This window comes from Culicoides brevitarsis, chromosome 3 (genome assembly GCF_036172545.1).
Source record: "Culicoides brevitarsis isolate CSIRO-B50_1 chromosome 3, AGI_CSIRO_Cbre_v1, whole genome shotgun sequence".
Classification (NCBI taxonomy): Eukaryota; Metazoa; Arthropoda; class Insecta; order Diptera; family Ceratopogonidae; genus Culicoides; species Culicoides brevitarsis.
Window position 1 is genome coordinate 9,182,049 of NC_087087.1, and position 13,218 is coordinate 9,195,266.

Here is a 13,218-nt window from a genome sequence, read left to right on the forward strand (position 1 = left end):
TTGAATTTTTGAATATTTTATGGCTCTTGTGTCAGAATTTATTTTTTTTTGTGAAATTTTTAATTTTTTTTCTATTTTTTCAAAAAAAATTGATTAAAAATTAAAATTTTTGCTTTAAAATTTAATTTAAAGTGCAATTTTTGACAGTTGTCTACTTTCAAAATTTTAACGTTATTGAAGAAAATATTTTCTTTTAGAAAAATTTAATTTTTAATTATTTTTTTAATTTTTTTTAATAATTTATAACGTTTAAAAAAATTCAAATCGATTATTTTAATTTAAAAAAAAGTAATTTTTAACTCAAAAAAAAAATAATATTTTTTTTTATTTTAAAAACAATTTATTTTAATTTAAATAAAAAATTCATTTTTAATTAATTGTAATTAAAATTAACAAAAATCCTTTTAAAAAATTCTAAATAAAATATTCATATTTTTAACATTTATTTTAAAATAAATTAATTTTTTTAAATAAAAAAAAAATAAATTTATTAAATGTGGATTAAATCCCTAATTTATTTTAATTAAATTTTTATTTTTTTTTTTTCAATTTAAAAAAAAATTATTTTTTTAATTAAAAAAAAATAAAATAATTAAATCTTAAAATTAAAATTATTTTTTTAATTTTTTTTTATTTTAAATTTAATAAAAATTTATTTTATTAAAAAAAATTAAAAAAATAAAATAAAATTTTTAATGAAATAAAAATTAAATATAAAAAAAATAAAATAAATTTATAAATAATTTAATTTTATTTTAACAAAAAATTCTAAATGTTACATCCCTGCCTAATCTTTAAAGCTTCACAATTCGCAAGGATTAGAAATACAAAATCTGCGGTATGCCAAACGCGAATGTTAAATATTATATTGCTCACATTGCCATTCAAAGCCAAAAATTAACATTTTTTGTTATTACTTCAAATTGTTCCAACCACCAACCAACGTTGATTTCTTCCTCTTTTCGGCAGTTTTTCGCTATGTCTTTTTATTATCGAATGTAACAGATTTTTCTTGTTACATTTGTGAATCGAAAATAAAAATTTCTGGGTTTTCAGGAAAAATTAATTTTTTTATCAAAAAATTTAATCATTTTTTTTAATTTTTTCTGTTATAGATACATTGCTAACACCATGGACCAGCAGTTTTGTTTACGCTGGAATAACCATCCCTCAAATTTGACAGGTTGTTTGTCTCGTCTGCTTAAGAATGAAGCTTTATGTGATGTAACCTTAGTTTGTAACGATAAGAAATTTCAGGTAAGATTTTTATTTTTTTTTATTTTTGAGCAGAAATTAATTTTTTTTTTATTTTTTAGGCCCATCAAACAATATTGTCAGCATGTAGTCCTTATCTCGAAGAGATTTTCTTAAATAACAAAATTCCCCATCCAATAGTTTATATGATAGGCGTGGGTGCGGTCGAGATGGCAGCCCTTCTGGATTTTATGTATCAGGGGGAAGTGAATGTGGCTCACAGTTTATTGCAGAAATTTTTAAATACAGCAAGGATTTTACAGGTAATTTTAAGGCGACGCCTTATTTTTTGACAGGAAATTTGACAGATGTCAAAATTTTTAATTAAATTTAATTTTTGAGCTGATTTTGGGTTTTTTTTTGTAAATTTTTACTTAAAAAATTAATTTTTAGAATATTCGATGTTCAAAAAAATTGTTTTATTAAAATTCTGACATCTGTCAAATTTTGACGTTTGAACATAAAAATTTAAATTTGATAAAAAATAATTTTTAAGCAAAAATTAACGGTTAAACGAAAAATTTTGCATAAGTTTTAAACAAAAATATTTAAAAATTAAAATTTTATTAAAAAAAATAATTTTCCTGTAATTTTTTTTACTTTTAAAAAAAATTAAAAAATTTTTACTTTAAAAATTAAAAAAAAATCTTAAAAAAAAATTATGCAAAAAATTTTTTTTTCTAAATATTTGACAGATGGAATATTTTTGAAAAAATATCAAATAAATATTTTTTAATATAATAAAAAAAAAAAAAATAATTAATTAAATTAATTAATTAATTAAAAAATAATTTTAAATTTTTAATAAAATTTCTTATTAAATTATTTTTTTTTTTTAAATTTTAAAAAAATAACAATTTTTAATCATTTTTTTTTCTCATTTTTAGGTTCGTGGCTTGACAGAAAACGACTCGATGAACTTCAAGGCAGAGGATAACGACATAGAGAATAACAACATAAACAATAACAATTCAACGCCAAAATTTTCAACTCAAAGTGTGCCACCGTCGTCGTACGACTCGGACCGCGAAATTACGGACAAGGAAATCAAGGAGGAGTCGGAGCAATCGCAGCAGCAGCATCATCGGGAGCACCGCGATAGTCGTGAGCACCGAAGCGGCGATCGGGATCGCGACGAGGAGCGCGAACAGCGACTGGTATCGCGACGCAGCGCCTCCGATCGGTCAAACAGGGAATCATCGACGACGCCAGTGGATCGGGAGCAGCAATCGTCGTCGGCATCGCTTTCGTCGTATCCCAACAAAAAGGCACGCACGTCGTCAGTCTGTGATACTCCAAATATGCCGTTCGGTAGCACACAAGAAAGACGCTCTGACTCTGGATTGGTATGTTTGAGATTTGTAAGCAATTTTTTTGTTCGTTTTTGGGCGATTAAATTTGATTTTAACTTTTTGACAAATTTTTTTCTCCGATTTTGTTGAAAAACTCAGAAGAGACAACTTTTTTTATTTTTTTAATTAAAATTTAAATAAAAAAAATCGCAAGTTGAAATAAAAATCATAAATTAAACTAATTATAATTTTTTATTAAATTAATTAAAAAATTTATTAATAAAATTAAAATAATAAAAAAATTTATTAAATTAAATTTAAAAAAATAATAAATTGCAGGCATGGATTTTTCTTCAATTTTAAGATTAAATTTAAATATAATGTATTTTTTTTGTAATTTAATTTTTTTAATTTAATATTAATTTACTGAATTCTTTAAATAAACTATTTATTTTTTTTTAATTTAATATTTCAAAAAAAATTAATTTTTTTTTAAAATCAACTTATATTTAATTAATTAATTTTTTTAAATTTAATAAATTAAAATTAATTATTTTAAAAAATATTATTTGAAATTAAAAAAATATAATTTTGATAATTTTTTTTATTATATTTTTATTAAATATTTAAAAAAAATAATTTAAAAAAATAAAAAATTAATCAAATTAATTAAATTTTTAATAATAAAAAATTAAAAAATTCATTAAAATTCTCATTTAACGACAAAAAGTGAAATAATTAAATTTAATCCCCTTTCAAAAAATAAAAATTAATTTATTTTTTTTAAATTTCTTTAAAAACAGCCCCCATCTCTCGGCAGTCAAAAACACAGTCCAACTTCGAAAATGGATGCGTCAGATTTGGATGACGGGCGTCGCATATCGCCGGCGTCAAATGCATCACGTGATCACATGCCATTAAAATCCGATCTTGATCTTAACATGCCTGGACTCCATCACGACATACCGCCACAATTGCTACCGGTAAGTTTTTTTTTCTTCGTCATGCGCCGCGTCATTCCATCATTTTTTTTATAATTTTTTTCGTTAAAAAAACATTTTTTTGTGAAAGAACAAATTATGGTCTAGGTTTTTTCTTTGAACCGGTTCGTTGGTTCCTTTTTGTTTAATATTTTTTTTTTATTAATTTTAATTTAATGAAATGCATTTTTTTATGTCGACGCTTTTCATTCATATCAAATTTTTCTTATCTTATAATTAGTGAAAATTTAGTGTTTGATTGGTGCTTCTTTGCGATTTTTCCGCTGAAAAAAATAAAATTAAGTTCCTGTCCCCCCGATTTCGTGAGAAAAGAACGATATTCTGTCAAAAAATAATTTTTAGTAGGAAGGATGTGAATGATTAGGAATCAAGTCGAGGCCGAAGTGCGAGGAAATCGACCGTTAAAAGAAAAAATCTTATCATAAGTTGTCAAAATTCGCCATTTACATGTGCGTTTGTTCAAAAAATTTCCTAAAAAATATTATTGTTTGACAGAATACTGTCTTTTGGGGCACGAAGGACAAAAGTACTCCGCCGCCGCCGCAGCAACAACAACCAGTCGCCTCCATTCCAGTCCCTCCGTTAATTGGCTTGCAACAGTCGCATCTCCAACAAAATCCTGCCGTCGCCTGTTCAAGTTCATCATCCACCGCCACGACGACATGGAACGCTTCGTCAGTTTCCAATCAAAGCACCTTGCAACGCTACCTTTTGTCCCAATCGCAGGCAACTACCGAATTCCTTCGCAGTACATTTTCATCGTCGTCGTCGCCAACGAGTATGAGACCCCCATCGACGCCTTCAAGACAAGATTCCGTCATTCGAGAACCGAGTCCACGGCGACAATTCGCCCAAAATATCGCAGCGCCGGCAACAACTCGCAAAGGAGGACGATTCAGACCGAATTGGTTGGAGCAGTTTGAATGGTTGAGGTTCGATGATGTGCAAAATGTCATGTATTGCTGCCATTGTCGCAGATGGTGCAATGAGATTCCGGATATTAGGACGTCTTTTGTCGAAGGAAATTCGAATTTTAGACTGGAAATTGTCAATCATCATGATCGGTGCAAGGCGCATCGATTGTGTCGTGAAAAGGAACAAAGAGATCGCGAGGCGAAGGCGGCAACAGACACGCCGGAACATGAAAATAATACTTAACGATCCGTTTTTTCTTATTTTTGGATTTTATTTTTTTTACGTAAAATTTAAAATTACGAGTCAGGTTCATAAAATTTTTTTGACAGTTAAATATTAATTTTTTTATATTAAATTTTATTTTTAAAATTATTTTTTTTAAATTAAAATATTAAGTTAAATTAATTTAATCAATAAATTATTTAAATTTAAATTTAAATATTTTATTAATTAATTTAATTTAATTTCATAAATTCAAATTAATTTTAAATATTTTTTTTAATAAATTTAATTTTTGAAGTTCAATTTTTTTAATTTTTTAAAATTAATTTTTCGAAATAATTCAAATTCTATTAAAATTCATAAAATATCATAAAATCATAATTTTTATTTTTTTAATTAAAAATTAATTTTAAAAAGTTAATATTATTTAAAAAAAATAATTTAAAATGCAATATTAAATTTTATTAAAATTAATTCGTTTAAAAATTTTAAAAATATATTTTGATATTATTTTTAAAAAAATACTAATATTAAAACTATAATAATTTTATTATTAATTTTAATATTAATATTAAATATTTTCGTTAAATAATATTATGATAATTTTTTTTTTACAAATTTTGTTAATTTTTTTTTAATTTTCTGTCAAAACCAATTAAAAATTTTAAATTTATTTTAAAAAAATTAAATATTTAACTGTCAAAAAAATATTTTTTGAACATTAGTTAAGCAAAATTTGTACAATTATAATTTTTTCTTTGTGATAAAATCAAAAAAAGGTTTGGATTAATGAAGTATTTAGAGAAAAAAGTAGATTTTATACATATGTCGCAGGAAATTGTGTCATCAAAAACAAAAAACAAACCGTACTCGCGAGCAAAAAATATTCTAAGAGAAATTTGCCTTGATTATTATTTTCAAAAATAATAATATTATTAAAAATAAATATCAACTAGTATGAAATAAATAAAATTATCATTATAAAAAATATTTTTTTAATTTTTTTTAAATAATTTTTAATGAAAAAAATCCTAGACCAAAAATTTGTGAAATATTTTTGAAATTTGATAAAAAAAAATAATTATTAATAAAAAAAATTCTAAATTAACAGCCTAACTTATCAATGCATGACGATATTCATGGAATGTTGGGGATGCAACCATCTATATCAGAGCCCCCTTCTGACGACATTCACCATCCCATGGATCATCCTGAGGGACCTGACGGTAAGTCTCACTCCATTTCTTATCTTTACCTTTTTTCCAATTATTATATATGAAAAAACTTTAATTCCTATATATGATATGAATATGTTATTATTGTTATTATTGTGAAACTATATAAAAATATTATGTTTAAAAAAAAAGTTAAAAAAATGAGCAATAATAATAATAATATGATTAAACTACTACTTTTTTCCCTTGTAACGTCTCTCTTTCTTACAATAATAATAATAATTAATACATTTTTAATTTATTATAATCCATAACAAATTTGCTCCAATCTTAAAATTACACTCTTTTCCCATTTTTTTATTACGATTATTCATATATAAAAATTTTTTATTTTTTTTCTACCTCCAAAAATTAAAAAAATCGCTCTATGCATTTTTTGTAAATTTTTTTGTACAATTATTTGTTTTTTTGTATTAAAATATATTTTGTTTTTATTATCAAATAATAATAATTATAATTAATTCTGCTCCTCTTCTATCAAATTATTTCGTAATTTTTTCGGCAAAAGGTTTTTTTTTATTTTTAATTTATTTTTTTATACAAAAAAATAATTAATGTAAATAAGCAGGTTATAAAGAAAATAATATTAATTAATTTATTAATTAATAATAATAATTAATTAAACGAAATATATAAATTTGTACAAAAAACGGGTGTAAAATAAGAAAAAAAATTGTGGTGAGACAGTTTAAATTATTTGTTCATCAAACAAATTTAACTTACTTATTTACAACAAAAAAAGCTGCATTTATTTAATTATTTATTTTTTTATTTTTACGACGAAATTTTTTTAATTGTCCCTCATGTAGTGCAGTGTTCCTAATATTTTTTGTCTTTATCCCGAAAAATTTTATAATTTTTTATTATTATTATTATAATAATAACTAAACTATATACACTTAATGATCTCTTATATATCTATAAAATAATAATATATAGCAAAGCGAACTCTCTTGATATAAAAATAATAAAGCGCCTCGCCACGCATATTTCTTATGTTTTCTAAAAAAAAAGAAATGTTTAATTATAACAGCTCGTCGCTGATAAACTATTATTACTAATTAAAAAAATGATCGAAAACTAATATAAATTTATATAGATATTTATTCTTTTTTCTATATTTTTTAAAAATTATTATTATAAAAACGCAATTTTTTATTATTTTTTGTTCTTTATATGCCCGATTTAGTTTATAATATTTTATTATTTTTTTTTAGTTCATTTATTTATATATAATGAAAAAAAAATGAAACGTAAGAAAAGCGAAAAATATTATTTTTTTTCCACAAGAAAATATATAATCTTCTGATACCCCTCAATATTATTACAATAAAAAAAAAAAGAAAATTATTTTTTTAATTATTAAACAAATTTGACCGAACATAATAATTTAAACAAAAAAATGTGGTGTATTGGTTTGGTGTACTATCTTCGAGTTAATTTAAAAAAAAACAACGACATTTAGTTAAAAGTTTTATATAAATAAATAATATAATATTCCCCCTTTCCATTATTATATATATTTATATAATATAAAAAAATATAATATATATATAAAAAAAACTCCAACAACTCATGATTGCATGCGCTTTACTTTTTTATTTTAAAATTATATTTTTTTTATTTTTTCCCATTATTTCTGTAAATAAAAAATTTTCCTTTATGCTATCATTTTAGAAGAACATTAATTTCATAAATCCATTTCATCCTCACTAATGAATGTAGTTTGTAGCATGCTTGCTGTTCGTAGTTTATAAGATATTGCTTGCATAGAACTTGCATGATGAATGTTGTAGTTCTATAAATATTGTAAATAATTATATATATAAATATTAATATTAATCTTATACAAATTTAATTATTAACTAAGCGAAAAAATTTTAAACATAAAAAACATACATTTTTTGTTTCATTTACAAAATATTATTATTTTATTTTTTTTAAATTTAATTTTTCGAAAAAAAAAATATTAAATCGAAAAAAAATTGAAAAAACACACAAACAAACAAAATGAAGGAAAAACTTGTATGACAGTGGCCATAAATTGTTTTTTGAATATTATCTCGTTTTATACTGCTATACCACTGAAGATGAATTTTTATTACAACTGTTTAAACAAAAATCGTGTCTGTCTGATTCTCCTGTTTCTATTTCGTCAACACAATCGATCGTCTATTTATTTTATTTTAATTTTTGCTTTAATTATTTTTTTTTTTTGTTTTATAAAAAGCAATTTTATACAAAAAATATATATATTAATATATAATATAATAATAATATTATATATAATAATATTATATTATAATATATTTATATATATATGATATTATATATAAATTATTATATATATTAATATTAATAAATAAATATATCAATGGTTGGAAACGAACAGTTTGGTCAGAAAAGCCAAAAATGTGATATTTTTGACATCACGTTTTTAAAAAATTTTGAACCAAAAAAAATTAAATAGAGCCTTTTTTATCATTTTTATGATTAAACAAAATATTATTGAAAAAAAGTGTTTCTGACAAGCTGTGTATTATAAATATTATTAATAAATAAATAAAAAAATAGAAAATATAAAAAAATAGTTGAATCATCTATCTATAAATATAAACTATATATATATTAAAAAATCATTATTATTATAATATATATATAAAACACACAAAATATATAAACATATATTTTATACCTTAGGAATAGAGGTGCTGTTGCTATGTTTATTTTTACATACATTTTTGTTAAAACATTTTATTTTATTTTTTTTTTAGTTTTGTTGATTTAATATTAACATATATAATATTAAATATGTTTTGTTCATTATTATTAGAAAAATGCAAAACAAAAAAATAAAACATTAGTTGATCACCATCATCTTATGATTTGAGTTATTATTTTTTTATTGTTTCAAGTTAATTAATAATTAATTTAAATTAATTAATTAATTAAAAAAATACATGAAACTGCTACTTATTACTGAATGATAGTTAAATGGGCCTGTTGTTCAATTTAGATAGATAGATAAATATAATAATATATTACATTTAATATATAATATATAAACATACACACAAACACACGTGGGAATCCTATTTTGTACGTAACAATTTTTTACGTGAATTTTCCTTAAAATAAAATAATATTAAATTTTTTTTTTATTATTTTTTGTATTTTTTTCCTCATGTTTTTTTATTGTTTATTTTTTTTTTAATTCCTCTTCCGTGTGACCCTTTATGATTTTTCCGGATTTCTAAAAAAAAATTAAAAATTAAAAAAAAATTAAAATTGAGAGATTTTTAAGAAACATAACGATTGTGTGTGGGGAGGCACCAACGTGACGCCAAAAAAAAAAAAAAAATTAAAAAAATAAACTTAAAACAGGTGAACGAAGTTTAATGCAACACCATGCATTGATGGCGTCACGTGGGCACCACGTCCTAAATCTAGGTAATAACGATTTGGATTTGAATGGTCAATCGAATGGCTCGACGGCATCGACAAGGCGCGACCATAACATCGACTACTCAGCATTGTTCGTACAACTGACCGGAACATTTCCAACGCTCTATCGTTGCGTGAGTTGCCACAAAACTGTCTCGAATCGCTGGCATCACGCCAACATCCACAGACCCCAAAGTCACGAATGCCCAATTTGCGGGCAAAAGTTTACGCGACGAGATAATATGAAAGCGCACTGCAAAGTCAAACATGCAGACTTAAAAGACAGATATTATGGCCATTATGTACATATGTGATCTATTTTATAGTAGGAATTTGAGAACATATATTAAATTTAATTTAATTTAATTTAAAAAAAAATAATTAATTAAATAAATAATTAAAAAAGTATTTATTGAAACAAAAAAAAATATTAAAAAAAATTCGAGGCCTTATCACAAACACCAAAACTCACATTTAAAAAAAAACAAAAAAAAAATCTTCCAAATTCGTACAAGAAAAAAAAAATTAATAAAAAAATATTTTGTGAGTTATAAAAAAATTAGTGTTTGTGATAACGACCCCTTTAAAAAAAACACAAATAACCAAAAACAAAAATATTAACCAAAAAAAATAAATAAATAAAAGTTATATATTAGTTGCATTATATTGATGACAAAAAAAAAATAATAAAAAAATACAAACAACAGCAATAAAACTAATAAAAAAAATAATAAATAAAAGTAACTAAAAAAAAATGAATAGTAAAATATACGTTATATAAAAAATATTATTAAACATATAGATGAAAATGTACGAAAAATTTTTTTTCTTGGAATAGAACAATTATTTTTAGTTATTTAGAAAACTTACAAAACCTTTCTTTTAATTATTATACTTCACTTTTTCCGTAAAAAAATGTCTGCTTGATTTCGCGAGGATTGAATTCAAAAAAAAAAATTCTTAAAAAAAACTTTAAGGTAAGCTGCGTTATTATTTGTAGCAAAAATTAAAGTGTAGTTGAATCATTCGAAAAAAAAAATATATAAAGATTGAACACGTCAAAAAAAAAATAATTTTCTACGTTTATTTAGTATCGGATTTTTTTTTTATTTTATTATTATTTTTGTATAAATATTAAATTTTTTTTTGTTTATTTTTTTTTAAATGTTTTTTTTTTATTAAAATATATATTTTTTATATACAAAAATCACGTAACTTTTTGTGTAATTTTTTTTATTTTTATAAAAATATCTTCATGTGACTTCCTAAACTAAAATAATTTTTTTATTCGATGTGAGCTTCGTTGCGAGTAAATTTTATTTTTATAATTTAAATATAAATATTTTAAAAAAATTTTAAAAACGTTTGAAGTATTAATATTTTATTTTTTTAAATATTTATTATTTAATATAATATAATAAATATTATTAATTAATATAATAAATTAAATTATATTATATTAATAAATATTTATTAAATATTTAAAAGTAAAATATTAATACTTAAAATTTAATTAAAATATTTTAAAATAAAATTTAATTATTAATAATTTATTTTTGAATATTTAATTTAAATATTTATTAATATAATAAAAATTATTTTAATAAATGTTTATTAAATATTAAAAAAATAATAAAATATTTTAATAATATTAATATAATAAATATTAAAATAAATATTAAAATATATTATAATATTTATTAAATCAATATTATTAAAATGTTTTATTATATTATATTTATATTAATATTTTTAAATATTTATTTTTAAAAAAAATATTTATTTTTTTATTTAAAAAAAAATTAAAAAATACAAATGAAGTCTTTCTTAAGCGAGGAACTCGATGTTGTACATTTTTAACATCTGTATGTTTTATCTCGATGTTTATTTTATATATATATTTTTTTATTATTTTAAAATTTATTTTTTAAAGAATTTATAAAAAAAATATTTTTGTGTATTTTTTGGTTACTTTCAAAGCTGTTGATGCTAAATAAATGTATTTAACTGTGTTAATCAATCTTAACTACTCAAATTTTATGTGTATATGTATTATTATATATTATAATTTTTACAAAAAAAAAAATTAGTACTAATCTGAAAAGTCAACGGCAATTTTATATAAATATCTAAATGTCTAACCTCACATCATCTTTCTCATATTTTTCTCTTCTCATGTTGTGGATCATTCAATCATCGCTGCCTCCTTTCTCTCTGTCTTTCTTTGTCTCTCTCTCTGTGATATATATTAATATTTTTAAAGTTAAATTTATACAGAAAACGACACATTTCTCCTCCTCCTCTTCTCTTATTGTTAAATATATAAATTTATGACTTAAATTGTAAAAAAAAATCTAAAAAAAAAATGTGAATTAATTTTGGTGAAAAAAAAATGAAATGTTGTGTTGTGTTACAGGCTCAAAGGCCTGGCACATGCGGTTAACCTTCGAACGGTTATCGGGCGGCTGTAACTTGCACCGTTGTAAGCTGTGTGGCAAAGTAGTGACGCACATCCGGAACCATTATCACGTCCATTTCCCCGGGCGATTCGAGTGCCCTCTGTGTCGAGCAACCTACACGCGGAGCGACAATCTCCGGACCCACTGCAAATTCAAGCATCCCATGTACAATCCGGATACCCGGAAATTCGAGAATATGTTGACGCCGCAACAGGCGATCGCTGCAGCGACCCTAAATGCCCTGAATAACACTCTGAGTGCAGCGGCGGCGGCACAGCAACAACATCCTCTGAACATTAGCAGCAATAACAGCAACAACAATAACAACAGCAGCAGTAACAACAACAGCACAGATTGATATCCGTTCTATCAAGCGGCGGCGGGGGCGGGGGAATATTCTCGAAGTACTTGGAACCATTACGAAGGCGTGTCTTCGCCCACGACGACGAAAACTTACCTGCACTGGAATCTCCATCATCACAATAACAACGGGGAACGTGGCAGCGGCGGCATGCTCGAAAATACTCTTACCAAGCGCTCACTTAGCTTAGATAACGTCAACAATCATCATGCTGCCGGCGGCGTTCATAACAGTAACGAACTTTATTACAACAACAAGTAACGTAACAGTATATAAGTTGAATTTTATTAGAGGCCTTTATCTTTTTTTTATCTCCTGAACTTCCTTCGTAAATGGATCTTTTGTTTCTAAGAAAAATTTTGAATTTTATTGAAAGTTAACGGTCATTTTTTGAATTGACATTTACGAATTTAAAAAAAATTACAATTTTAGGTTAGAAAATGTCGATTTTTGATTAAGAATAAAAAATTACTTAAAAATTTTTAGATTTTCACAAAATTTCATGAATGATTTATTCCAAAAATTAATTTTTATTTCAAAAATTTGAATTAGCAAGAAAGCGATTTTCAAATTTTTGTTTTTTTTTATATTTGAATAGTTTTATTTTGTTAATTTGAATTTTAAAAGTTAAAAAAAAATAGTTTTTAAATTAAATTATAAAATCAAACAAATTTCATTGAAATTTAACGGATATTTTTTGAATTGACATTTACAATTTAAATTTTAAGTTGAAAATGACAATTTTAGATTAAAAAATATGAAAAATAGACAGAAATATTTAGATTTTCCAAAGATTTTCAAAAAATAAATTTTAAAAAATAATAAAATTATTTTTTTTTTAAAAACTTGAATTAGCAAGAAAGCGATTTTCAAATTTTTGAAAAAATTTGTATTTTTTTTTTGCTGATTTGAATTTCAAAAATATGTATGAAAAATAATTTTTATATAAAATTATTGAAAAATTAAATTTAAATTAATATTTCAATTAAAATCAAAAAAAATATATTTAATAAAAATTATTAATTTATTATTAAA

General features: G+C 22.8%; 2 protein-coding genes across 6 annotated transcripts in view; both read left to right on the plus strand.

Moving 5' to 3' along the window:
* Nucleotides 1–13,218, plus strand: part of LOC134836157 (sex determination protein fruitless) — a 39,314-nt gene that overhangs the window by 19,442 nt on the left and 6,654 nt on the right. For 2 of the 5 annotated variants that reach the window (XM_063851397.1, XM_063851396.1), the window contains exons 2-7: nt 1,116–1,257; nt 1,317–1,517; nt 2,142–2,615; nt 3,350–3,529; nt 4,043–4,764; nt 5,464–5,588. In XM_063851397.1, coding sequence (XP_063707467.1) covers nt 1,132–1,257; nt 1,317–1,517; nt 2,142–2,615; nt 3,350–3,529; nt 4,043–4,705 — 1,644 coding nt within the window. In that variant the 5' untranslated portion in view covers nt 1,116–1,131 and the 3' untranslated portion in view covers nt 4,706–4,764; nt 5,464–5,588. Of the gene's footprint in view, nt 1–1,115; nt 1,258–1,316; nt 1,518–2,141; nt 2,616–3,349; nt 3,530–4,042; nt 4,765–5,463; nt 5,589–5,795; nt 5,911–9,303; nt 9,688–13,218 lie in introns of those variants that run through there. The other 3 variants (XM_063851399.1, XM_063851398.1, XM_063851400.1) reach the window with 3 other exon arrangements.
* Nucleotides 11,740–12,453, plus strand: LOC134836158 (protein tramtrack, beta isoform-like). The gene has a single exon (XM_063851401.1). It carries the CDS (start codon nt 11,761–11,763, stop codon nt 12,178–12,180), a length of 420 nt encoding a protein of 139 aa, XP_063707471.1. The 5' UTR covers nt 11,740–11,760; the 3' UTR covers nt 12,181–12,453.